Source organism: Hirundo rustica, chromosome 1 (assembly GCF_015227805.2).
Source record: "Hirundo rustica isolate bHirRus1 chromosome 1, bHirRus1.pri.v3, whole genome shotgun sequence".
Classification (NCBI taxonomy): domain Eukaryota; kingdom Metazoa; phylum Chordata; class Aves; order Passeriformes; family Hirundinidae; genus Hirundo; species Hirundo rustica.
The window spans coordinates 135972711-136000190 of record NC_053450.1 but is presented as its reverse complement, the minus strand read 5'-3'; the positions used below and the strand labels follow the sequence as shown (position 1 = coordinate 136000190).

General features: G+C 37.0%; 1 protein-coding gene across 1 annotated transcript in view; it reads right to left on the bottom strand.

Annotated features, from left to right (window-relative positions):
- Nucleotides 1-13074: 13074 nt before the first annotated feature.
- The window catches only part of STAM (signal transducing adaptor molecule), a 34774-nt gene continuing 20368 nt past the window's right edge, over nt 13075-27480 (bottom strand). Inside the window, exons 9-14 of the mRNA XM_040069959.1 lie at nt 24722-24810; nt 23035-23122; nt 20562-20616; nt 20081-20234; nt 19313-19488; nt 13075-18189 (exon numbers count right to left, since the gene is read on the bottom strand). Coding sequence (XP_039925893.1) covers nt 17940-18189; nt 19313-19488; nt 20081-20234; nt 20562-20616; nt 23035-23122; nt 24722-24810 — 812 coding nt within the window. The 3' untranslated portion in view covers nt 13075-17939. The remainder of the gene's footprint in view (nt 18190-19312; nt 19489-20080; nt 20235-20561; nt 20617-23034; nt 23123-24721; nt 24811-27480) is intronic.

Here is a 27480-nt window from a genome sequence, read left to right as displayed (position 1 = left end):
GAATCATATATTCTGATCCGATACAGTCAAAGGGAAAGATCTTCTCTCTTCTGAGACAAAAGGATTCAGCAAAGCCTCAGGCTGTAGTGGTTTGTATGCAAAAAGTTACCAAAAGCTCAATCTGCTAAATAACTAATGACAGGGTACATGTCCTAGATAGACACATGTTTTCATCTTTCCATGGGTAGGAAGTCAGATGGCATTTACACAGAACAGAAAGGCTTGAATTCCTCTGAGACAGGTCAGACCCTCTCTTCTTGTGGCACATCCAGTTCTTGCAACAGGCCATTCTTCCTGGCAAAATACATGGAAATCCTGAAGCCACAGTGGCCCTTGACTTTCATAGCAGACTGGGAAATGGAAAATTCAGTCCTAAATGAAATCATATCCAGACTTGAAACGTAATATACCTGTATTGTATGTGTGGAAAAAACAAGTGGATTACTATCCATGCTTTTACATATGCATCCAAGACGGTTTTTTATGTTTCCTGTAGGAAAGTGTATCTCTCAGATTCAATAGTTATTTACACATTACTCATATTTGCATGGGTGCTGCAGTGGGTTACCTGTTGGAGTCCAGGGCATTCCTTTGGTTGCCCTGGAGGGTCAGGGACCTGGGCAGGGGGGTCTGGAACCCCAGCCCAGAGCCCAGGGCTCAGAGAGACACTGGATTTGATTTCAGTCCATGGGAGAGGCTTCTTGCACTGCAGGAAGCATTGCAGGCCACAAGAGTGTAAAAATAGTAGTTTAGTATACCACAGGGTGAAAAAACAGTGGGTTTGGGATTCTTGGCATTGAAGTGAATGGGGCAAGATGGAGAATTTAGGGCGTTGTCTCCTTCTTCTTCCTTCTTGTTCCCTCACTCCATTTCTGCAGTGACGTTGGCACAAAGTAGTTAGTGAGGATTGGGTCAGAGTAAAGATGACCTTTTTAGTAATAGTGATAGACATTGGTAATAAATAGTAAATAAAGAATACGAAGCAATTAGTATAAAAGATAAGGACAACCCAGAGACAGGAGGACTCACCAGATGTCCAAGCTGCGGCAAACATCTTTTAGACACTGAGAAAATTGTAAGATAAGAACTAATAAAAGAAGCATGTAACCTTGAAGACTCCATCTTTTCCTGCATTTGGCACAGAGCTTTGCAGAGGGCCAGAACTCTAAAACCACCTGAATGCCGGGGAATTTAAGCTCCTAAAAAGGAGCCCCCGACAGTTACCTGCAATGGAAGCCTAAAAACATTTTTATATTTCATTAGTCATCTTAGAGTATTTAAATAGCCTTCTCACACTACTGAATGATTTGGGAGAGAGAACTTTCTAGAAGATTGTACTGTTGTAAGAAGATAATTAAAATTAGACACTGTACTGGTTTTGTACTGGTTAATTTTCTTTGTAGCAGCTCAGATGGTGATATGTTTTGGGTTTATGACCAAAACAGTGCTGATAACACAGGGATGTTTTAGCCATTACTGAAGAGTTTTGCACAGCCTGAAGGTCTTTCCTGCTTCCCCTGCTACCCCATCAGTGAGCAGGCTAGGCTGGGCAAGAAGCTGGGAGGGGACACAGTCAGGACAGCTGATCCCAAGGGACCAAAGAGCTATTGCACACTCTATGATGTCGTGCTCAGCCATAAAAGCTGGGGGAATGAGAAGGAAGTGGGGACATTCAGAGTTATGGTGTTTGTCTTCCTAAGGCCCTGATTTCCCTGCCACTGGAATGTAGTGGAAAAAATCCTTTTTTTGTTCTGTTCCTGCAGACTTTTACTTTCTCTGCTAAAATGTCTTTATCTCAACCTACGAGTTTTCTCACTTTCACCCTTCTGTTCTCTCCCCCAACCTGCTACAGGAGAGTGAGCGAGCAGCTGTGTGGGGTTGAGCTGCCAGCTGGGGTTAAACTACAACAGACACAGACTAAAACATTATTTATTAAGATAGTTTCAAGAACTTTACTATTCTATACATTCTAATTAGTATTTAGGAGTGAGAGAATTGTTTTTCATTTAACCCAGAATCTTTCAGGATTAAAAGGAGTTAAAAGCTAAGAGGAAAATCACAGAAAATGGACATAAATCTTGAATTTTCTCAAAGAATTTTCAATGACAGTAAAACTAAATGTATCTGTCAAATTGAGGCAAAATTGTTTAGTTCATACAGTGTGGTGTATGCACGAAAAGAGCCAGGACACAAACATGTGAATGTTGTGGTGAACTGTGAACTGTGGTGAACAACCACCACAGTTAATTTCAAGGGTAGTTAAGCTGAATCAAACACATTTCCTCCACACAGGAGCTAGTGCAAGGAAGGGTTATGAACACCTTCAACACTTTTTAATCTCATTTTTTGCTTTGCAAGGCTTAAGCTCATCTTGTTGACTTCTGCAAGTACACAGCACAGCTAATAGTAACAGTGAACAAAGCAACACATAAGTAGGATACAGTCCAACACTAGTTTTACAATACCATTATCTCAACAACAAATTGTGACTACTTGTGAGGAAAAAATAATGCAGTAATACACTGCCAAGAACTTAAATTCATTGCTCTATAATCACTTTAAATCGCACCAAAAGAAAAACCAAAAGATAAAAAGAAAATACACAAATGTATTCAGCTCCTACGTGCCTTAAAACTGCAGTACAGTCATCCTAACGTCCCTCTGCTGTCAGTGGATGGAGCAAAGGAGAAGCAATAAATAGAGGACCAATTTAGATGTCATACTCAAATGCTTGGTCTTACCTAACTTGAGCCTGAGCTTGCATTCCTGAACAGCATACATTGTGCTAAATAGTACAAAGTAATAAATATTAAATCAGAAAAACTACTTGTTTTCCCTCGAGACAACACCTCAAGCCTTTATTGTGAAAACTTACATGTCTTCCTTTTATAAAATACCCTTTTAAATTACATTAAATCCATACCACAAATCCCCTGCAGCCAGAAGGCATTTCAAAGGGAATTCTACTGTAGAAGCATTTGTTGATCTTTTCAGCCTATTCCACTTTCTTTCTCATTCTGTAGTAATAAATCTACAAATTAATAGTAATAAATCTCTAACATTGGGAATTTTTCTTTAATTACAGTGTTAAAGAGATGTACACAGCCAGAGCAGTGGGACCCATGGCTCTGTTATCTACACAAGAGATGAATACTGGATTGCCATGTCTTTGTATCTAGGTACAATAAGCCTTTTGATAAGACTAATTCTCTAAACAAAATGAATACATATCTTTAATCCTGCTCATAACTTTATGAGTACACCAGTGGTTTATAAGATTTCTCCAAGCATAATAATCACAGAGAATCAACAAGTTTGGAAGATCAAAATCTAGTCCAACAAAGTAACACCACTATATTCTTCCCTAAACCTAATCCCCAAATGTAAACATCTCTTGAATTCTTTCTGAAACAGTGGAAGAGTCCATCACCTCCTTGGCCAATTTATACCAATGCCTAACCACTGTTCTAATGAAAAAAAAAAAAAAAAAAATCTAATATCTAAAATTTGGAGCTGAGTGGGAGTAGAGCAGGACACACTTGAAATTAAAATAATGAAATAACCTACTCATAACAGTTACTGCCTTTGAGCTATATTTTCATTTCCAGTTATTTATTGTGGTTAAGAGGAGACGTAGAAGTGTTGTAGTAAACATATGAAACAATGTTTAATACAGAATAAAGAGAAATAGTTATTTTTAGAAATGAATAGCAAAATATGATAAACAATTGGGAAAAAATATCAGATGATAGGAAAAAATACAGAGCTGATTTGTATTTTCTATTTGCCATATCACAATATATGTGCCAAAAAAAAAAAAAATCCAATTTAATTCAGAAACAACAGTCTTCATATCCATTGTCAACATCAACTCAAAATATAGCCATGACACGTGCACAGAGGTCCTTCAAGAGCTACCATCCTTTAGAAGAGAAATAAAGCAGCAGGAGAAAGCATTTAAGTGGAAACTTCCAAGAAGGAGGCTAAGGGATCAACAGCTAGAGAGGCTGGATTGGCTTTCTTTGCAGTGGAGAGGGTCACTTAGGGGTTTCTTTACTCAGGCTTTTTAACCTCAAATAATCAAATTTTGGATGAAATTATAGGACACACTCCTTAACCACGGATTTGATCCTGTCTCACTAGAATAGGAAAACTATAGCATCGCTGTAAGTATTAAGAGGATACCAAGAAATCTTTAAATCATTCTTTTGGCAAATCTTCTGTTGAACTGTTGTTGAGCAATATTTTAATACCCTGTACTATAAATAAAAGTCTACAACCATGATCACTACGCCAGTAAGTCTGTGCCATCCCGAATACTCATTCAGGATGGTTACAGTAGCAAAACACCACACACTTGACATAAGAGAAAGGAAACAGGTTTCAGTGCAATTTCCCGAAGAACTGTGAAATTAAACAATAATATGAATTTTAAAAAGCATGTTTTTTTAAAACAGATTATACTCTCCCTAATATCAGTCAGGTAATTTTTACAAACTGCTGCTAGCCCCAAATTAACGAAATGTTACCCATGGTATAGGGTTTACCCATAGGCAAAATATCACATTTTTGAATGGAAATATACCTAATTTCAGGAAAGGCACTGAGAACTGTAGTTTCATGTATGAGTAAATGTTCAAACCTGTCTGATTCAACAATTCTTTAAGTTTATGCTGTCTACATTATCAACTTTTGCAGAATTTTTTTTTTCAGAAAGTTAGCAAAGACTGAAATATTATTATTATGTAAACTAAACAGTCACTGAGTACACATTACTGAAGCTTCAACAAAGGAGAAGGGAAAATAAAATTTTATTTCACAGATCATGTTTATATTACATTCTAATTTCAACAACAGGATTTTTATTTTGGCAATATCTCCTGCAGAACAGAATAGAATTTCCACGTTAATCTCAGAGCTGTGTCAGAACAGACTGAGCATCCCGCTCAGTGACTTCCCCTTAGGCCAGCTCCAACACCATGAGATGGCCCTTGTCCCACTACAGCTCACTGTCTGCTTTACGCGTAAACATGCTGGGTTTGACTCTCATATGACCAAGACTGACAGTGATATTTTTATTTGACGTTGTTTAGTCATCAAATAATGTCATTTTGTTTAGTCCAAAATTGTTTTGGACTATGCATTCAGATGCAGCTCATCAAATTTGTTTGAAGAGTGATTGTCATGCTGGCTTCACAAGTAGGGGTCACTCCTTAGACCACAGCAGGCTGCATTAGGTCTGTGCAGAGCCAGGGGTACCTCCCACCGTGCATTTCTGACCTGCAGCACAAGTCCTGTCACTGCAGCACCACCCAGGAACATCAGCAGCCACCATGAACACCCATAGCTGAGCATAAAGCCAGTTCCAGGTACCCAACCTCTTGATCCCAAGTTTCACTCATTCTTAAACGGACGCAGTTACTACCTCCCTCCACTTACTAGAGAAGCATATGGGGTGAAATGTACATTGAGTACTCAATATAATGAATCTTATGAGCCAAAAAGTAGATGAGAATCTCAAAACTGTTCTTCCCCAGGCTACTTCCAGTGAAATAAAGGTCATGTTAAGAAATTGTAGATTGTAGCCTAAAGAGATGGGTGAAGGAGGGTGATAGGTACTTCCTGGTGTGTGGCAGAAGCTCTGGTAAAGGGGGCGGACCTGCTGGAGGTGAGGAGGAGCTGTGGTGTTCCTGAGTGCTGCTGTGAGAAGGCACATGCAGAAACATGAAGATGGGACAGTTGTAAAGCATATTTTGGGGCTTAATCCTTCCCTGGATCTCAGGAGCGTGCTGGAGTTGCAATAATGAGCCTTTTCACTTTTTCCTCCATCTGTTCTTCTGTAACTGAACTTCAGGGCAGTGTAGCTCCAAGAGATAAAGAGTATAGCACCTCTTCTTGATGCAGTCTCCTGCATGAGGTTTAGTGGGACAAAGACAAGGAGAAAACAGAAGTTTAAGTTGCTCTCTTCATATTATGAAGTCTTGATAACACAGTAGGAGTGCCTTGAATTTTAAGAAGTTTTGCAAGAGCTCCAAAGTTAATAAAAAATGTAGCAACATGTTAAATACATGTACAGCACTACACCACCCTGAAAAACCTGCTGCCTGAAAAGTGTGGGGTGAACCAGTACTGAAATGACTCAGGCCAGGAGCACCTGAGCAAGGGACTCAGGTTCCATTTTTCTGCATGCTCATGGTACGTGGCACAAGTTACCATGTGCCTCATTTCTCCAGTTTAAGACACGCTGATGTAGTGTCCTGAGTGTCCAATCAATACTCACAGGACGATGGCAGCTCCTAGGTGAGATAGTTACCTCATGATAAAACTTGTTTGCAGATGGACCAATTAAGTACAATCATGAAAGCTTTCCTCAGATGAGCAGGGAACCAGGTGGGTCTGAAAACCACATCAAAGACCAAAACAGAAGGCAGCAGCACCTGGGTCCTAATTGAAGCTTGTCCAATATAACTATTCAGGATACAACATCTCCACAGTATTTTCAGTGATTTTTATATCCTTTTTTGCACCAGCAGTGGAGATCAGCCCTCACACACATGGATACTGACAGCAACACAGGGCGGAGGAGCCTCATACAATCTCCCCATCTCTCCTACAAAATAGTCCTGTACATTCTCCCTACCAAATAGCAGCAGTTCTGTTACCAGGAGAGCTTCATCTCCTGTTTTCATTCTGATATAGGTTGTCTGTGGGTGGGCAAGACCCCAGTTTCTGTTGGTATTTCCATAGATGAACATTTCTTATGGAAGTCAAATAAAATAATAATAATAATAATAATAATAATAGTATATTAAAAAAACAACAACAAAAAAAACCCAAAACCAAAACAAAACAAACAAACAAACAAAAGTAAAACCAAGTCCCAAAACCTGAACAAATTAAAACCTCAAAACACAACTGGGAAACCATGTCTTATAAAAGGTACCTAGAGGAAAGGCATAATAATCCCAAACCACACAGACTTTGGATTTGGTGTCTGCCTTTCCTGGTGCCTTAGCTAATAGCAAGAGATCAGCCACAGTTGTGGCTGATTTATTCTGTTGCCTCATTTCAGTGGGAGTTAGGCATAATAATAACTTTGAAAATATGAAACCTAGATGTTAGTTTAATCCTGAATGTGAAGTTGCAAGACTGATTAAATGGCAATCAAATAAGAAAACAAATCAAATGGAAATAACTACTATGATAGGTTAAGAATACTTTCCTGATAGGGTAGGTATTTGCCTTTTTTGAGATTTATATTTTGTCAATATCTTTTCTACAATTTTCCATCTCCACTATTTCATATAAGAAACTTTTAAATATTTCAAATTACTTCTGTTATTTCAAGCACCGTGAGAGTCCCTAGATAAAACAAACTGATTTTTCACTGACTAGTAGTTAGCTATGCTATCTGCATTTAAACCCAAGTTAGGTTACCTCTACCAGAAATTAGGTATCTGCAGCATTCAGTTCAGCACAAGAGAATCTTAGAGTCTGTTTCTGAAGGTACAGCGGCAACTTTGCCATTTGTTATTTCCCCCAGTAGTGTGTAGCTGCTCAGGCAGCCCCACTGTGGCAGCCCGCCAAGCAACCCAGACAGCAACGAAACAACAGCTTCATCCTCCCTGTGTTTCATTCTGACATTGTCACCTTATCTAAGTTTGCTGTAGAGTAATGGGTTTAAAATCATGAACAACTCAAAATATCTGTATTTTCTGAGAACAGCTTCCTTCTGCAGTATCAAAACATGACATTTGCTTTTTCTTCCTAAAATAAAAATACTCACTTCAGCTCTGTTCTGCATGCAGGATTTTAATGAACTATTCTTCTTAGGAATCGTGGCAGCTCTTCCTGCCTGTTATCTATGACCAGAAGTGAGCTGATCCATCAGTTTTCACAGGAAACCAAATCAGCAAATGTCACACAGGCAGCGAAGCAGGATATAGTAAACCATGCTCCACATATACATCCCGCACTTCCTTTACACTTTTAAAGCTGAGACCCGAGTAGGAAACAGAAAATATAGGTATAGGGGGAAAAGAAAGGTGAAGAGCTTCATAAATCTTTAAACCTGCTTCTTTCTACAAACTACTCCGCGCAAATGTAAACAACTGAAGGTGAACATTAAGTGCTCAAGATATTGCATGCCACTGGAGTCAGAACACAGTCCAAAACGTCTTGCCTTAAACATCCTTAAATTTTGTTTGTTTAAACAATTCTCCTGGGTCCAATGTTTATTTACTGTACACAAAGCAGAGAACTTCTGTAAATCTCTTGAACTTACAAAATATACCATAAGTGATTTCACTAAGAGGTCTGGTTTACTTTTGACACAGACTTAAAATAAGAAACCTGGTTGGTTTACAGAAATTGAGGATTTCTAGGGATGAATCCTCTCTATACAAAGCATGTGTGTCCTCCTAGAAACAAAGCTTTAATAATAAAGGTTCATTTATTTGCACGAAGTCTTCTTTCTTCTTTGTCTCTCCTAAATGCATCATTCACATCAAGTTCTCACTTGCTTTTTTTCTTTCAATCTCTCCACCTTTCTCAGCTCCTTGAGACCCTGCCCTACATGTCATGCTCAAAGTGAAGCCATATTTGGCAGTAAAGAACTAAGAACAAGGATTGAAAAGATTTCATGATGGTCTCTTGCTTATCAGTGCTATTCCAAAGTAGAACATTACCCAAAAATATTGGCTGCTACATTCCACGTTTTGCCAGAGATGCCTTCAACAGCTGCCTCTTCTGTTCATTCCTGCAAGACAAACAAATATTACTAATAAAAAAGACTGAATACCTGTAACAAACTACGGATAACTTGTCAAGTCTAGTTTAGCTGAGAACTTCAAAGTATATCTGGGTAATTATGCCACTGAATCTGTATTCAAGATCCACTCAATAGCAAAATATCCCTTAAAGTTTTGCATTGGGAGTCACAATCACTGAAAGACTGAAAAAATCAGTGAGGGAAAGATTACTGTCCATGCAAAGCATATGCCAAAAGGTAACATCTGTACCAATACCTGAATACAGCATTCTCCTATCAAAGAAAGCAGAAGGCAAAGATCCTTTCTTACCAACTTTCTCAAATTAAATACAATCTCTTTAGTTTTGTGCTGCAGATACTGATGTTATGCAGAATAGAAATTAACCCAAGGCTATTGTACCTCAGGGGCCTTTATTTTCCAAAGGAATTTGTAACTCCAGTGGAAAAAGAAAATCAAGAATATTTTTGATATTCTAGTAAACTCTGTGTACAAGGCAGGCTTAAATATTTTGTGAATATGTAGACAATGTTACAGCTGTCCTGAAGGATCCCAGAGTTTAAGAGGGAATCATGAAGGGGAGATTTATTTTTTTTCTGACTTTGTTGATAAGAAAGATTTTTAAGCCTACAGGATTTACTGTTGTGGAACATGCAGTAGGATTGCTGATAAATGACTGGTCTGGAAGTGATGAGTCAGGATATCATATTCCTTAATACAGCAGTAGAACATTATAAAAATAAAATTGAACATGGACGTCAACACTGTTTTCACCTGACTGCTGCCTATGTGTGAAACTTTATTGCAATGTAATAAGAGTTCTTAAAAACAGTTAAGAACAGATTGTCCAGGGAAGTTGTGGATGCCCCGTCCCTGGAAGTGTTCAAGGCCAGGCTGACTGTGGTTCTGATGAAGTGGAAGGTGTCCCTGTCCATGACAGGGGGTTTGGAACTAGATAATTTTTAAAGTCTTTTCCAACAAAGACTGTTCTATGATTGTGTGAATCTTAAAAGGAACACACAGTGTATGGCAAACTACTCATAAAATTTTATGACGGACTTGCCACACATACTACAGTATTTGTGTTTCTGAGTCCTGCAATGAATTAAATTAGCAAGTAGGATGGGACTATCAGCATGTATCACTAAACAACTTGGAACCAAATTTTGTTCCCCAGGAACAGAGGTACTCCTTTCCTGGGTTGAAATCTAGCCAATTCCCTTGGTGAAACTGCACCACTGATGAAGAGAAAGTAAAGTGAATAAGAAAGCAATGATCCCAAGTTAATGGCAAGGTGCTGTGTGAAGAATACCTGATCGGCCAAAGGGATATTGCAGAAATTAATATATATGAAAAATACAAAGCCCAGTTACAGAAATTGTGTGACTGAACCAGTGACGAGGGACACAGTACTTCAGAGGTTAAAGATCTGGACTGTCTGCAATTCAGAAAACAAGGTTAAAGGCTCCATAAGACACCTGCATTATGTGAAATGACAGTCTGCAGACTGGAAGCATCCAGAGAGAGAGAGAGTGAGGGAGAAAGGTTGCATGTATGTGTATATATGAAATTAATTAGATTTATGATAAATCATTAGTATTTCTGGGCATGCTTGCTGTAAGGATCAAGTATGAGAAAGCATATGAAAGGAGATAACCATTAGGATATACATATACTACATGAAACTGATTGAATACATATAGAGGAACGCTTGGATTTGGATTCTTGCATTGCTGCTGCAGTACAAGATCCCACTGAATGCTGCTCAACTCAGTGCTGTTCACAGATATTCAAAATTGTTTCATGCTACCTACTGTCTGTCTCAAATAAAGAAAGTTTAGGATCAAATCTGGTGTCAAACTGAGCCTCGTGGACAGACAAATTCAAGGAGTCTAGTTCTTGGGAGAAGCAATAAGAAACTGGTGTGAGCAACTCAGACACATAGCTGCCCCCTGAAGTGAACACTGGGATTCTGAAACCTTGGAAGGAGCAGCTAACATTTACAGAAGGCCTTGATTATCCAGAAGATAAGAAGTGCTCAAGGGTAGAAAGCATGTCTGTTTTGAAAGAACAAACTTACTAAAATAAACTACTAAATTAAAATCTCCTACTTAAGTGAGCAGGAAGAGCTTCAAAAATTACTAATGCTATATCCCAGTAGATATAGTGGATTATTTAATCATGACTCCAGAGAAGCTGCAAGAAACTGGCTAAAAAGCAAGATTGTGGACTTGAATAAAGCAAAAAATTCTTCATAATTATTTTGTCTCACCCCACCAGGAAGAGGGAAAGCTCTCTAAACAAACACACTCCTAATAAGAGGTTTTTTTAGACAACGCCCATGATTTCTCTGAAAAAAACCTCAACCAACTTATTTGAAAGTTTCAATAGCACATTTCAGGGAGATGCCTGGTCCTGACCCTGTGCACAAACTCAGGTTCAGAGAACCATGACTTCTCTGCCATTCGCTGATGACTTCTATTTGTTCTTACATAACCCAACATATTTTTATGAAAATCATTGTATTATCTATAAATCATCAGGCCATGTGATTTTTGCTGAAGGATTGCCTAACCATTCCCCCGCATCAGCTATGACAGTATTTCACAAGGCAAAGAAAAAGACTAATTGGGGGAAATTTTCACAGGTCTAAAAGCCATTAAAACCAAGGGAACTAAACGTTCACACTCCTTTAAGAAGCACAGTAAATTGGGACCGTCTGACACACATACTGCAAAATAAAACACATCTGCATAATCCACAAATACCTGATGATGCATGAGTCAACAGAGGTGAGCCATCACAACTGGCTAGAAATAGATTCCAGTGTGATTTCAGTAGCAGTCAGAGCCTCATTAGTAAAATCAAGCTTCAAAACTGTGAGTGGTCCAGGTATGTATATATTGAAGAGCTCTATTCCTTGATATGAGTGCTTCCTGTGGCCAGAAAGCGGTAAACAGGGACACTGACCAGTCAGAGTCTGTGCTACTGAGCAGCACAATGACGACAGGCTCTGCCAAGCACCTCCCACATTCCTGCTGGATTCTGCTCCTCCACGAGGGTCCAAAGCACAGCTGCTGAGGCAATGGATGTTCCGAGCCTGGGAAATGGGGCATAGGCACCAAGCCGCAGTTTGTTAGCAATCAAAGGGGCATGCATAAGGACTCAAAACCCACGCTTAATACAGTTAAGCAAAGTCAAAGCAAAATATCAGATGCTACAATCGCCCTATTCCTTATATATCGGAAGATTGTATGCTAAAAATGCTCTAAACCTTTAACTCAAAATACATATTTGCCTTTTTTCCCCTATATGATTATCTGCATTACTGTGTGTTGCCCATGTACACTCCCAGGATTGATGGGAATTTTTAAAAGTGCAAATCAGCCTTTCTGATCTGCTTTCTATTTAAAAGAGACAGGGAGTAAAGCAAACTCAACATTAATTACCCCTCCCTGCTCCAAAACACAAGTTTCATTTCTACACAATCTGCAGGCCTTTTAATTCTGTCAACTGAATAGCTATTCTCTTGAAAGACACAAAGTAGCCTACTGAACTAACACACAATCCACATAACCTCTTGTCCTACGGGGTTTGGCTCACATTTTTAGGAAGAGACCCTAAGAACAGGCCAAACTGATAGTGCTGCCCACCGCTTCCAAAGTCCCACGGTGTCTACACTGGTTTAAGCAAGAAATTTATGCTTAACATTGTTATAAGAACACAGCATACAGCTGTCAAATCTATTAAGCTTCAATTCTGAACACATTTTAAGATTTATAGACCAGGTTTTAGCCTGATCTTCAAGACATTTCACATTGATCAAAACACCACGTTCTACACTACTTTGTGTGACTGTCATCAGAAATGGAATTAACTGTCAAGCTACCTTAGAATCTGCTTATTCATCTGTAACCAAATATATACATTAGACTGTATATATTCTTTTGTTCTTTAAAATCCCTTTAAAATAATCATGCTGTATTTACCAAAAGACAGAGGGCATGCAGCATACTTGAAATAAGATCTACAATGGATTATTTGGGTTAGCTGAAGGAAATCAATGACAGATTGTTTTAAAAGATATTGCAATTTATGTGTAAGCATCAAACAAGTACAAAAAACCCACAAATCCTCCCCAACCAGAACAATCAAAAACCCCACCTCCACCCCATCTGAAAGCAGAAAATTTAAATATGTCCAACAGACCTTGCTTATTGTAATCTCTAAATCCTTCCATCAAAGTAAGTCCTTTTCAGATTATTCTTCCATAATATTTATAAATTGACTTGGCAACATAATGAACTAAATACTCCAACTTTAATATTTTGCGTTCATACCAAAAAACATTTAACAGTTTTTACAAATAGTGTTATTTACTAAAACAATTCTCGTACAACAGTGCAGTATATCTAAATATATACATATGCCAACATCAAAGGGAGTATCAAAACAAACAAAACCAAACAAAAATGCACTTTGCTACTGTGTACACTTTATTAAAACCAAAGCAGACTGCATCAGGTTTTTCTTTTTCATGACAAAGACGAAAATTATTTGGATTCCAGAAGAACATGCAGGATAGAACAAAAACTCCTACCACCTTTTTGCCAAGGTAGCAGCATGAAAAGGGAACTTTAGATCTGCAATTTACATTGTAGCAAATGGAATGTTTTTAAACACACCCACCCTAATTTAAGAAACAAGGCTTCAAAAATGCACATAGTGTTTTTTACATATTGAAGCAAAAAGTTCAAATGTCAAAGCCTTCTCCATGTTTTCCTCTGGTGTTGGACAGTGTATATATGAAGGTCAACATTCTTCATTGCAGCTGAAAATGAGAAAGGAATAGCTGTAGTGTGGAGCTGATCAGCTTTACTAAGATTGAATAACAGAGTAAAAAATGATTCTGCCTGCTGTTGGCAATGGAAGTTTTTGTAACTTTTATTCTACGTTTTTCTTTAAAAATATCTCTTCCAGTTTTTAACTGGAAAGATTATGCTCCCTTGTTCTTCAAAACAGATACCTACATGTTCTCCAAAGGAAGGTGCAGTTGTAGATGTAATTCAAAGTGCCAGTGTAGCTGCTCTAACTAGAGATGTCTTTTTTCATTCTGAGAACCCCAGCAGAGAAAGAATAATGTAAGACCTTTGTACATAAAGACTGCACAGATATCTCTGAAATGAGTGAAAAATAAAGTGGTATTAGAGAAAATACTAAAAAATTGGAGAATGAGGTATTAAGCAGTTCTCCAGTGTAAATCTGATGTTCCTGCCATCTAGAGGAAATCAGAGACCTATAGTAGCAGCCTAGATTCAATCAGCAAAATAGCAAAAGCAAATCTCTGTTAAATCGAACCATTTGCAATCTGACAGAATTTTCTGAAGCTCAAACTTATTTCACTTCCTACTGCCTCAAAATTCCTGAACAGTAACTGTACCATGAGGCCAGTACGCTGCTCCACACCTGCTGAGAAGCATGCAGGAATTCTTATCGTTTGCTCCTTTTTACTGTTGTCTCGATGTGCTTTGGCAAATGACATCACAGACACATCTACACAGCAGCAGTTACTAAAGAGAGGTGGGTAAATACATTGTGGCTCTTCCTGCAGCTGCACACTCTGGAACACACTGCCATGACATCAGTACAGAAAATTTTAACATAATACCCCAAGAGTTTTCCTGGGAGGCTTTACAGTAAATCTTGACACCTTTATTATGCCCACATGGGCATAACAAATACAAATGGCTAAAAAAATTTTGCTCACAGAAGTGAAATGCGCAGAAGGCACTTTCCAAAGTTTGCTCCCATCCAGTTCATGCTAACCAAGCCACTGAACTACCACTTCTGAAGTTAATTAGAATTTTTGTATTCCTTCAAGAAAAGGTTAAGTAAAAAAGGGTTATACAAAATATCTTGAATAATTTTAGCCTTAAATTGACAATTTACATGTAAAGAAACAAGACATTCAAAAATTAGGTCTTCTATTGGAACATTAATAACATTTCCAATGATTCCTTACTTTCAAACAGTTTACATTCTGACACTTTATTTAATTGCTAAAAAGCTTTTCCACACAGTAGCTGTACGTGTACTTTCTGCTGCTCACTAACAGTGTTCAATACCACAGTAAGGTAGAACATAAGTAAACTTGGTCAAAACAATGCATAAACAAGGAATCTGAGAATAAATCATGGCAGAGAAGCACCAGTAATGGCATCTCCAGGTTCATGATAACAAACAAGCAGAGAGGAGGTGAACTGAAGTATAATTTCTAAGCAGTCAGAGAGAGTATGAGAGGATGACTGCAGGAATTCATGCAATGACAGCATCTAGCACAGCAGGAGAAGGCATCACTTCAAAGTATCGAGCATACAGGGCACAACCAAGCAGGAAGACATTTTCTGGTAAGAAAAATCAACATGAAGTAATACAGTTCCAAATTCAATTTAATCTGAAAATTGCACATGAAACGGAAAATGTAGGTTGCAACAGAAACACTATGACTCAGCACCTAAAATTATAGCGACCGACTCCACCAGTTGTAGACAATGAATTCTGTTTCAAAGTCAACTAAAATTCCCAGCCTGCTACAGGAGATACCTTAGAGCAGTAACTTTAATAAAAGTATGAAGAAAAATAGAAAGAGTCCGTCTTTTTTTTTCACAACTTTCATTATATTGAATTTAAAGGGTCACTGAATTTTAGCAAGTGATTTTTTTGGTCATGATGAGCATGAAAGGTGATTTTAATTTTCATAAAAATGGATGAATGGCCAAAATAAGCAAGTTGGATAGCAGAAAAACTGTGATACAGGTGAGGTTTCAATGTTCAAATTAGAAACAAGGATCTAGCATTTCTGGATATTCAAGGATAAACTTCAAAAATTTTTAAAACAATGACAAATTACTAACAAAATGTATTTTTTCTGGGTCATTTCTGTACAGAAGATCCACATTCCCTTATTAGAGAGCATGTGACGCAGCATGTGAAAACTTAAGAATACAATAGTTAATATCAAAAAGACTGTCTTGATGCTTCAAACTTCTCCCTGAATCAGGAACTAAGAACAATGGATTTTTTTTTTTTTCCCACTTCTGTGTATAAATTATGCATTTCTATGCACATTGAATATTGATTTTGGAATAAGATACCTAATGCCTACAGAAAACACTATCTAAATTATACTACAAGTCCTTTCTAAAGACATCACTTCTTCAATCTATAAAACGTCATCCATGACATGGATTATGTCAGATTATTCTTTTCTTCTTTAGTACTTCCTTTCAAATTCCACAGGCTTTTGTGATGACATCAGGTACTGAAATAATTAATGACAGTTTGTGAGGATGCTTAATTTTAGAGAAAATAAATATGTGAAAATCCTAGCATTAGATCAACCAGCTGGCTAGAACATCCCCAACCGGAATAGATCAATCGTGGGCCTGTTTTGTAACCACCCCAGTCAGAGGTTCTGCAAAGCAGTCATCTGAAAGTATCTGGCAAAACACTGATGTCAACTAAAATAGTGAAACAAAGGCATGTTAGGAAACTGTGAACAGATGCAGGAGTATATGGAATAACAGAGCTCATTTTATAGTACAGTTGTGACATTTAATTCCAGAAGCATCACACTAAAATATAGTACATAAAACAGACAACTTCAGACATACACACAGGACTAAAAACAGATCTGATGTTGAAGCCATCTAGTATTGCTCTAGTGGAACTAGAGCTGCTGGAAAAGACAAACCCAGAATGCATTACTAGATGGAATACAAATGCAAAGTAACAACACTCTTTGTACAAGAAACTCTGCTCAAGCACACCTGAAATGCTGCCTTCCATTGCCATGTTTCTTTTGCAGCACCTCACCCACAGAAAGAAAATACCATGCTTTACAAAGCCACGTGGCTGAGTTACTGAGGAACACAAGAGTTTAAAACAGGCTAATACACGTTGCTGCAGAAGAGAATTTAAAGTAACTTAAAAGTGGATTTAGATTAGATGCCTCAAACTATTCAAATTATAGAAAGGCTAAAAAACTCAAATGGTATGACTGGAAATTGAAACAGACATTTAAGGCAGAAGTGTTTGTGTTAAAACAGTAAACAGAACAAATTGCTAAGCAAGGCCACAAGAGAAAACGAAGCCCTGAAGGTTTGTTCAGCAAAGTGATTTACAAGTCTATAATTATCCATGTTCTAATTAAGAAGACTTGAATAAAATAGTGTAATTCATGTTGTGTGTTCCAGTTTAAAACTCCATTGTTTCTCTTTCAAATCAATTCCTCTGTCTTTGGTGTAATCTCTACCAACACACACAGAATACAGTTCCGGTTCTCATTTCAAAAAACAACTTGGAAAAATAAATTACATGCTTCTTATGATAAAATGCAAGATCCTGATCTGTTTCATGGTCCCATGATATGTTTAGCAGCCTCTGAATAGTAGTTTTAAGTTAGTAAATATATCCAAAGCAGAATCATAATTTGCTGTTATCCCCCCAAATCATTTACTAGTTAACAAGTTTACTTTGGTAGATAAGCTATCTAATAGTCATGATACATTTGTGTTCAATTCAAGAAGTAGTGAAACTTATCTAAGTTTGTAGATTCATACACAGAACTTAGCTTGTAATTGTAACCATGATATGCAGAATTATTTGTTTTTCCTGCACTGGAAAAAGACATTGCATCTGTCTTAAAACTAGACAAAACTATGAAATATGGTTGTCAGTTCATGATTAAAATAAAATAGTAAAGCAAATTATTTTTAAACATAGTGTTAAATATATTGGCACATGACCACCATAGTTATACGAAATGGGAACTACTGCACTCACACACTATATGTACATAACATATATGCCACAAGAGTTTGCAATGGTTGAGTTTTCACAAACTAGCCAATTTAACCATACATAAATAATCTTGTACCAATTTTTAGGCATTTTAAAAGGAATTAAATTTCCTAAATATATCAGTTCCTCTGCAAAATTAAAAAAAAAAAAAATCCTAAAAAGTCAGTGCAAATTGAACTTGTTCACCAAGAGAGATTCTTATTAAGCTGAGGATAAACAAAGTTTAAGAGATTAAATGAAGAAACTCATGGAATCGCCAACCACCTTTAGCAGAGGTTAAAGAAGACTAGGAATCAGAAGTCCTGGATCCTATAGCAGAGCCTTCTGTGAGTAACTATGCTGTGGTTGTTGAGGTGGTGGAGGCTGTGGTTGCTGTGGAGGTGCTTGCTGACTGCCTGCTGTCTGTGGCAGAGCTGCAGGTGCTAAGTTATAGTTTGGCACCTGGGACATATTAGTTCCAGCATTCTGATAAGCAGCAACATCAACAGTACCAGGTGGTGGACTATACACTGAAGGCTGGTTAGAGTAGGTACTTCCAGCAACAGAACCAACCATTGCACTGAAAAAAGGAAAAAACAAAATAGAGAGAAAAAATATTTAAAGTAGAATTAACAAACAATTTACCAACAGAAAAGGAAAACTTTATTGCTTCTTCAGTTGTTCTATTTATACACACAAAAATTTCTAACTCGACACATTGCATGTTTAAAACTGTAGCCAGTGAGTATTCCTATTAAAACTCAAACACACTCCTCAGATTTAAACAAACAATAGACACTCCCCATGGATTTAAAATTAGACCATGAATTTGTATTTGTTTTATTTTAAGGTGCAACATGAAATATCTTCCATTCTGTTTATGAAAAAAACCCCAAACCCAGCAAACTGTTTTAAATAGCAAAACAAGTCAGATGAATATGCAGAAACTCACTTTATCACTGTATGCTTTACTATCCCAAATAAGTACATTTGAGGACAAAGACTAACAAATACATTAATGACTCAAGATGGACATCTCTCCCAACTTTTTAGAATGAAATTACTTACCACAGAGAGTAAACAAAAACAAAAAACCCCAAACAAACAAACCAAAACTAACAAAAGTCCACCACATTTTTTACAGTATAGGTAACTTAACCACAGCTTAGTGTCTTTGGCCATCTACCCAATGTAGAAAGCCTCTTTTAGCTTTCTTATTTGGGCAAGCTGTATAAGCTTTAGTAAGTGTTCATAGGCCATTCACTTCTTTCCCAAAATGAGCAGAATTATCCCCATTCTTCTGTGGAAGTATATTTGACAAAGGAATAGTAAAAGATATACTCTCAGAAATTACACAGACACAGCCAGAGCAGCAGATAATCTTCTTCATTAAAAGAATATTAAAAGTTACTACTACTAAATCATGTCTGCATAATTTTCTCTATGTCTTATATAAAAAGTATAGAGTAAGTATAAACTACATATTTCATATACAGAAAATTTAAAACTAGATAAAATTTAAAAAATAATAAAAAACTTAAGAAGTTCATCAGGAATTTTTACCAAATACATGACACCAACAAAAAGCACTCTGGAAATGATTGCACTAAAGTGTCTTTCAGTTGTGTTTATAATTCTGTAATTTATAAAAGAGTCTCTGTTTAAATTGATTTAAACTCGAATAGAAAAATATTTAAAATTACTTTGTGTAAGACGTCTGTGCAGGCTGACCAGGAATTACTGAGCTGGCAGATGGAGTGACTGTGCCTTGGCTGAGAGAAGGGAGCTGTTCTGAAGGAAGATTGTAACCTTGAATGTGGCCCATCTGTGCACTCCCTGCCACCAAATATGCATTACCTTGAGTTTGCCCCGGATAAACCTAGGAAGTTAAATAAAGCAATATTAGAAATAAATACAAGAAAAAAATTCTGTCTAATATCTGACTTCAGAACTTAAACACATCCCCTCAAAGCTTTTAGTTTCAGTTAGGGTTTTTTTGTTAGTTTTTGGGTTTGTTTTTTTGTTGTTGTTGTTTTTGGTGGGTTTTTTTGTGGGTTTTTTTTTTTTTTTTTTTAATCAGTGAACAGCATTTAGCATTTAAATTTCTGAAGTTAAAAATAGTAATTCTTTCATAGCATCATTTTCATGTTGAATTATCTATGAGTAGATGGAGAAAAATTGTACTCCTTTGGTTGTTTATTTTCTTTGACCCATTATGCAAAGACCAGGGAGTTTTATTTTTTAATTTTATGCAACTTAAAGCCCAGAAAGGGCTTTTTCCTTGATCAAAAGGAACTGAACAGAAAAACACTAAAAACATTAGAACCCACAAAAGGAAAGCATCCAAATCTTGCGGCTGAAAACAAACATTTTTAATTTTTTACATATTGTGCAAAAAACCCCAAGAGAAAATACTGCTCAGACAGTGTGAACTTGATAAGGTCAATGGCTATTAAATGTTACATCCATACCTGAGAGCCAGAAACACCAGATGACTGCATGTAATACTGCTGGTTTTGTAGTTTTGCGTACATGGAATACATTGGGTCCTCATTCATCAATTTGTTATACAAAGAAAGAGCCTCCATTGCTTTAACATTGAGCTCTGAAAGTTCTGAATGTTTCCTAGAAAATATATTTTACAGTTTATTCTACAATTTAGGTAACTTTAGTATAAGACAGACAACACAGTAATTTAATGTGGTGTGTTAACTAACATTTACTTACTGTGAAGTGATGACAAGTGCCAGGACAGTCAAATGGTACAACACTACAAATTATTATGCGACTATGGGAAAAAAATCTTCAGACCTCTTCTCAGAGAAACTACTACTAAATACACATATTTTCTTTGTCAATATTCACATAAATTAAGATATTATGAAGTAACAACTTTATTATTTTGAAGAATAACTTTTAATTTTGGTGAAAGCATATGCCATTTCTTTTTACCTGTCTATATCCTCCAACTTTTCATCTATGAGAGGTCCCATCTGGTGGCACATTGCTAGAATAGAAAAACATTAAAATATATCAGAGTATTAAACAATTCCATACTGCAAAGTCAGAAAGAAATAAAAAAAATAAATAAATAGAAACAGATGCTAGTCCAGCTTTTTTTTTTTAGTTCATTACGATAATCTGTATGTCAAAAAAAATTTAATAACAGGTAAATCATGAATTTAAGAATGAGACCCAGCTAAAGTTTTCAGCAGTGGTACAACTAAAAAAGTATATTTTAAAATAAAAATAAAGTGAAAGAAAAAAAACATTTAACATCCAGGAAGTATAAAACTGAAATGATTTCGCATTGAAAGGTTCAAATAAATCAAAAGCTGATTTCTTCTTCAAGGAAGATTTGCCACTGCAACCTAGATCATGTGCTCATCCAACTTTACTACAAAAAGATTGAAAACAATGAAGGAGAAAACTGGTTGCAGTGATTCAATCATCCAGACATCAAAGACACTAAGAGCACATTAGTCTCACTAGAATTTTAATTGGTGCAAAGGGGTTTTTCAAACCACTGACATGTGCAAAAACCAACACAAAAGCTTACCAGAATCAGAATGAAAATGCATTAAACTAAACAAAAATGCACCCTATGCCTCCTTTCAGTGCAAGGACACGGGGCTCATCTAACTGCCGAGCAAACCATGGCTAATTAGCAGAAAAGCAGAATTTGTCAAATGTGAAATAAACTGACATGGAAGCTGAAAGGGAAATTTTGCTTATTAGAAATGCAGAAGGTCCTGAAAATGTCTGAGCTATGATGAGTGAAAGGATATCATTATTGAGTTCCTTGAAGGCAACTCCAGGTGAAAGAGAAGTTGTATGAGAGTAACCCACCTGCTTCTTTGAACCTGGGGTCAGTAATACATTGGCAGAAATGCTGGGAAAAGCTGTAAAACCTGTCCAAGTTCTGCCTGCTTTTATGTATAGCATGAAGTATGGCAAAAGGCATGACAAGGATTGTTTAGATGTCTGTTAACATGATAACTGCTCTGCTGCCAACCACAAACCCTGAGCTCCTGAACATGTCAGTATAAGCTCTCCAATTCAAAGACATTTGTGAGTGGACATGTGGATAGCAGACGAAAATGAAGTGTTTTTTCTGTCAAATGTTGATCAGCATCTGCCACCACTGGAAGGAACCAAGGACTCAAAGCACATCTATAGCAAAATTTTCAGAACTTATGCCAAAAACAGTTCACCAAAGCCTAATTAAGTGTAGAGCAAGTAACCTTGAATTAGCCATGTAGAACTACATGTAGCCATATGTTTGGCAAGTGCTGCTGCAGGTAGCTGGGGAGTAATCATCTGACCACAGTACTGCTTTCAGAGTCTAGGAGCGGTCACATGGTTCAATATAAAATTCAGCATTGCTTTAATGATCTCACAATGCATTTTGAAGCAACTCCTAAAGTAAGCCAAATCTGTAGGCTGGTTGACAAGCATACTTTTAATTTCTCTGCCTCTGTCCTGGATCAGATACAGGCAATCTGCTTCTCAGACAACAGCCTCTATAGCTATATTTGGGACTTGAAAGAATAAAACCAGTCATGATTCTTTTTACCTCTTTAGTATCAGGGGAGCTAGAATGTGAAGACATGTCACTGATGTGAGTTCCTAAAACAGGATTCATTTACAGGCATGGTGAACCAGATGGGTATTGAAAGATGGTAGATATCTAAAAGTTTACAAACCTATGCACTTTTTATTGATTAACTTCTAGATATATGTAGAAACTGCCATTTTCTTAACAAAGTTTGGCATCAACTGAATTGTCAGTTTAAGCCTATGTTCTGTCTCATAATCAAGAAGTTTCCTTTCTTCCTTTTCCAAATTCCATTCCAAAAATTTTGGTGCATCTATCAACCTAGGTAAAATGATCTATAATGCCTCTATGAGGACATAGTCTGAATGATTTGACTCTAAAAAAGTAGGATAATTTGTAGCACTCTATGTGGTATTTGTTAATAGGCAAGTCCTCCAGAAATACACATGGAAGTGAAAAGCATGTGGAACACCCTCAGGTCTATTCTAAACATTTGTAGTACTTCTGCCTCCTCTCATGGAATCTTCCTGACACTCCTTTCGCCACTCACACTGTGCTGCTCTATGAAGGGAAAAAATAATGGATGAATATGATTAAGTATTTATGTGTCTTGAAAAGGAAAATAATATAGGAAACAGTTTTCTTTAGAGAAAAGTAGACTTGCTTTAAGCTAACATTTTGCACTTTGGTCTCGTAGATGTGGGAAACAAGAAGTGAGAAGATAATCATGGCTCAGGCACTTTTCTCAGGCATGCTTCACGCGTGCTCATGAAGCTGAAGTAGTTTCAGCTTACTTTCAATTTGCGTTGATATAGAAAATTACCAGTGAGGAAAACAACAATGAAAAAATGCATTCTTTTTTCTTACCCTCAAGATGAAGCAGTTCTGGGAGGTCTGGCTGGTCATCAGATGGATCAGCACTCTGTAACATCTGCAAGAGTTGGTCCATTTTATCCTAGAACACAAATTGCACAATTAGGACAAATGTAGCAGCAAGGGAATTAGCACTTTCAGGATAGTAAACTAAAGCAGCTGTTCTCAACAGCCATTTTGATCTCTTGGTGCTTGAGAATCAACTAGACTAACTTTAAGAAGATACAAATGATACATGCTACTTTACAGGAATGAAGATGCTTGAACAAGGAAAAGTCAAATGAGAAAAAATAGTGGTAACAAATGGAATGTGCAGAATACTCCCTTTTCCTAAAACTTCTAAATAGGTATTATTTTCTGAGAAGTTCCTATTTTTCCAACCTACTAATTACATATGCAATACCACCACCTAGTGGGATTAGTGGAAATGTTTTGACAGAGTACTTCAAAAATTGAAAAGTAATTTTAAATGCATGAAGCCTATTCAGTACATGAGCCTTGTCATTCCCAATGTAAATGGAAGTGTTGTTTTAAGATGATGTTTGGAGGCATTTCAGGATTTACTTCAGAATAAGTCAAGCTTAAGTAAGGAGTTTAAGTGCCATCCTTTTGTTATAAAAACATCAAAGTTTAGAAAACAAACAGGCATAAAGTCTTTGAAAAATATGTCTTGAAAAATACGGAGTGAACTATATTGGTTAAAGTATAAAAAATATTATATGTAAATTATTTTTAATTGTTAGTTAGCTGAGCACTATCAAATAAATAGACTTTTTCACACTGAGTTATATAGGTTGTATGAAAAGTAGAAAATAAAACCATGCTTTGTCCTCCTTAAACCATGGAAATGTGGGGTAAAGTCAAATTAACTATTACCTTAAAAATTATACTGTGGCAAATTTAAAAACAAAAGAAGACACTAAAACAAATATCAACAATGGACTCACAGAAAACAAAAGCTGGAAGACATCTCAAGGTAGGCCTCAGATAACCTATTTCAGCAGATTACAAACTAGTATCTCTTAGGAAGAAGAGTTTTTGAGGTGGGACTTAAATAGGACTTCAGGAAGGCAGTAACTGATTTCTCGTTTCAAAAAACAATGTCAGAATCCAAGCTGAAGTAAATTAAAAAAAAAAAAAAAAAAAGCAGGGGAAAAACTTCCTGGACTGAATGTTCCTGGAAACCCTACAAGATCACTGTGGTGAGATTGTATGTATCTTAGCAAATATTACTCACAGAGGAACAGAATTTCAGACTTTTCAGGGACAGAAAGAGATCTTTCAGTCTGAGGGTAGATAGTGGTGGTTACACTGGAAATAAATCTAAGTGAGAAGTCAAGATGTGTATCTCTAGGGTATCCTGATGTACTTAAAGCCAAATTTGAAAGTAGATGTGCCACTCAACACTAAGATTTTAGCTTGGATGTAAATAGATTTACAACCCCCAGTAGGGCCCTAAATGGAATTGTTCCAAATTCAGTTTCAGAAATTCCTAAGAACTTCAAGACTCTTAAACTAAAGAGAATACTGCAGATTTTTTTTTTTTATTACTTGAACAAAATCTCTCTTTCCATCCTCTTTTTAGCATATTTTTGAAGTACAAGGTGAAGGGGTTAAATTTCACACATTTAAATGTTGCAGCAGTGAATTTAGTACCAATCAGTATTTTTACCATACTTACTTCATCAATATAAACTGGTTCTGGCTCAGGTTCTATTGTCTCTACTTGAACTTCATCACTGAACTGCACTGTTTTCTTCTCAGCTTTCACTGCAAGATAAACAGCCAGATTTAATTTTATAAAAGTAAAATAAACAATGACATAAATATTATATAACAAGTATATTACCTATGTTCCTTGCATTAGAAACCTCTATTGTGAAATTTTTAAAATTTAGTGTTTTATTGACATTTGAAAGCCACAGACCTAAATAACTTTCCTATCTGTAAATCACATTATAAAAAAGTACATCAGTTCACAAAAGCTCAGCAGAAACATGTTTTAGCAAGTAAATGGCTTTATCATAGTCTCCCTGCACATAACGTACATATTAAAAAGTCATCAGGATAAGAGACTCAGATTGAGGGATTGGAAGCACTAGGGCTAGCAAGTCAAGTTTAAGTTCAAGTTGGTAAAATCACCTATGACAAACTGAGCCTTCTTTTCTCCAGAGCAAAGTACACAATCAAAAGCTCTCAAGTTTCTCTGTTCCTTCTTCACCAAATCCTATATGCAAATCATCTCACTCATTGCACAAAAAAGCTCTACAACTCTTATCATACACTCTTATTGGTCTTAACATAGCACAAATGACTGCTACAGCATGTGATTCTGCTGACCTGCTCATACTTCTAGCAACATCAAATTGAGATCACAGATCAATCTTGTAAACCCATGAGATTTACAGTAACCAGCTGTAGAATCTTGAAGTCTTGTCTAATATTTAATATTTTTATTAAATATTTAAGTAGATTGGATGGATATAGATACAAGTAAATAAGCTGCATGCAGAAAATCCCTCTGTCCACTATGCACATGTACATACCTACAGTATGTAGGCTTCTTGAACTATTTTAACACTGGTAATCTGTCCCCAAGCCCTAACTGCCATGAGGCCTTCAGTTTCATCTCGATTAGATATGCACCATTGCAACTGGACAAAAAGGCAATTTGGAAAAAAAGCTGCTGCTGCTGTAATGGTTTTAATTTAATAAAACTGGGTGGAAACACTAATTAATGTAGGGGTTTTAGTTGTTTTTTGGTTTTTTTTTTTTTTTTTTTGTGGGAGAGAGAGATTAGGAGAAAAATAAACAAAGCAGGCTTAAGCTCAATTATGAACAAAAATAGTTTTATTAACATATATTAAAAGAATGAGGAGGAAAGAAAAAAAAATGAGAAAAAGAAAAACTAAAACTGAATGATACTTTAAAACATGCTTCTTTCCTCTTACAAACTATTAACTTTCTTATTGAACAACATAGAAAGACACAACTTAGGATTTTCAGTCAGTTTCACTATTTAGACATAATCACTCATTATTTTAGAAGAGTCCTTCTAAGATCTTTTATGAAGATGTTTGCCACACGACAAAATAGTCCAGTGCTCTTAATGTCACACATCTGCTGCCCGGAGTTTTCGCAGACTGTGATGTTCTATCAGCAAAGCTTCTCAGTGTATCTGGGATATTATTTACGAATACTTCTAGTCTAAAATCATCTTTGTCTCAAAGGCTGAGACCTCTTTTTTAACCCAAGAGCAGGGGCTTCAAAGTTTCTAAAAAAATCTCAATTACATCAGACCTTAATTTTGATTAGAATAGCATTCTCCCCAAATAATACTAAAATGCTGTAAAGAACAGTTAATTTCTTCATAATTTACCTTAGAAAAGTCCGGTTAAAAATATCCATTTCTTCAATCCTATTTCAATATTATTAGTTCTTTCACTTCTCATCTAACTGACTTCATCGGTGTCTGTTCTATGTACCCTTATGTTTTCTTTCTTCTTTCTTTCAAGGAAGAATTGTGCTTTAAAAGTTCCATGTTGCTAAGAAAAGATAAATCCCCCCGGGCTTGCAAAAGCCACGTGCATGCGCCGGGCTGCAGGGCTGAACAAAAAATGCAAAAATGCAAGGCCGTGCTGATGGAGGAAGCTGGTAGATGTCCTTTTTTCCACCCCTCGGTCTCATCCAGGGTAGCTCAGCACGGAGTTGTAATGGAGCTGCAGGCTTTATTTCTCCGCTGCCAGCGGTGATTAAGCTGAGCCATGTTTCGGTCCCTTCTGCCGTGGTTTGAGCACATGGCCCCACACTGCCCAGCTGCAGCTGCCCCTCTCCCCTGCCAGCAGCTGGGGAAAGGGGCTCAGCCGGCCCGGGCTCTCCCTGAGCGGGCAGCGGCCCTCAGACACCCGGCCAGGCCCGGCCCGGCCGCCCAAAAGGGCAGCAGGGCCCGACCCGAGGCCGCCCACCACCCACGATGTTACCTCATGGCTGATTTTCAAAGCGAGAGCCAGACTGAACTCCCGCGGTTAGTTTTTAAATGTCCCCTCCAAAGTCGCATCGACTTTTTCTATTGGTTAACTTAGCTGCCAATATTTCAGCCAGCTTTTTGATAGGTCCTTGTCCTCCCCCCAAACCCACTCCACGGTGAGGGCAGGGAAAAACACTTTACATTTCTCTATATCTAGAAAACAAAATTGTGCCAACCTATGATAGCTGCCCACGTTTATCTAGGTGTCCATGGAGTGATTCCATGCATCTCAAAGAAGCTGCTGTCAAAGACAGCAGCACACAGCAGCATTTTTTAGCAGAAGACAGTTTGGGCAACTTTGGTGCGACTATTGTTTGTGATAACATAGTAAGGGCTTCTCAGTTTTACTTCAATTGTCACATTAACTTGCAACTGAATTCCATCATAAGGGAAAGGAAATCACCCATGAACCA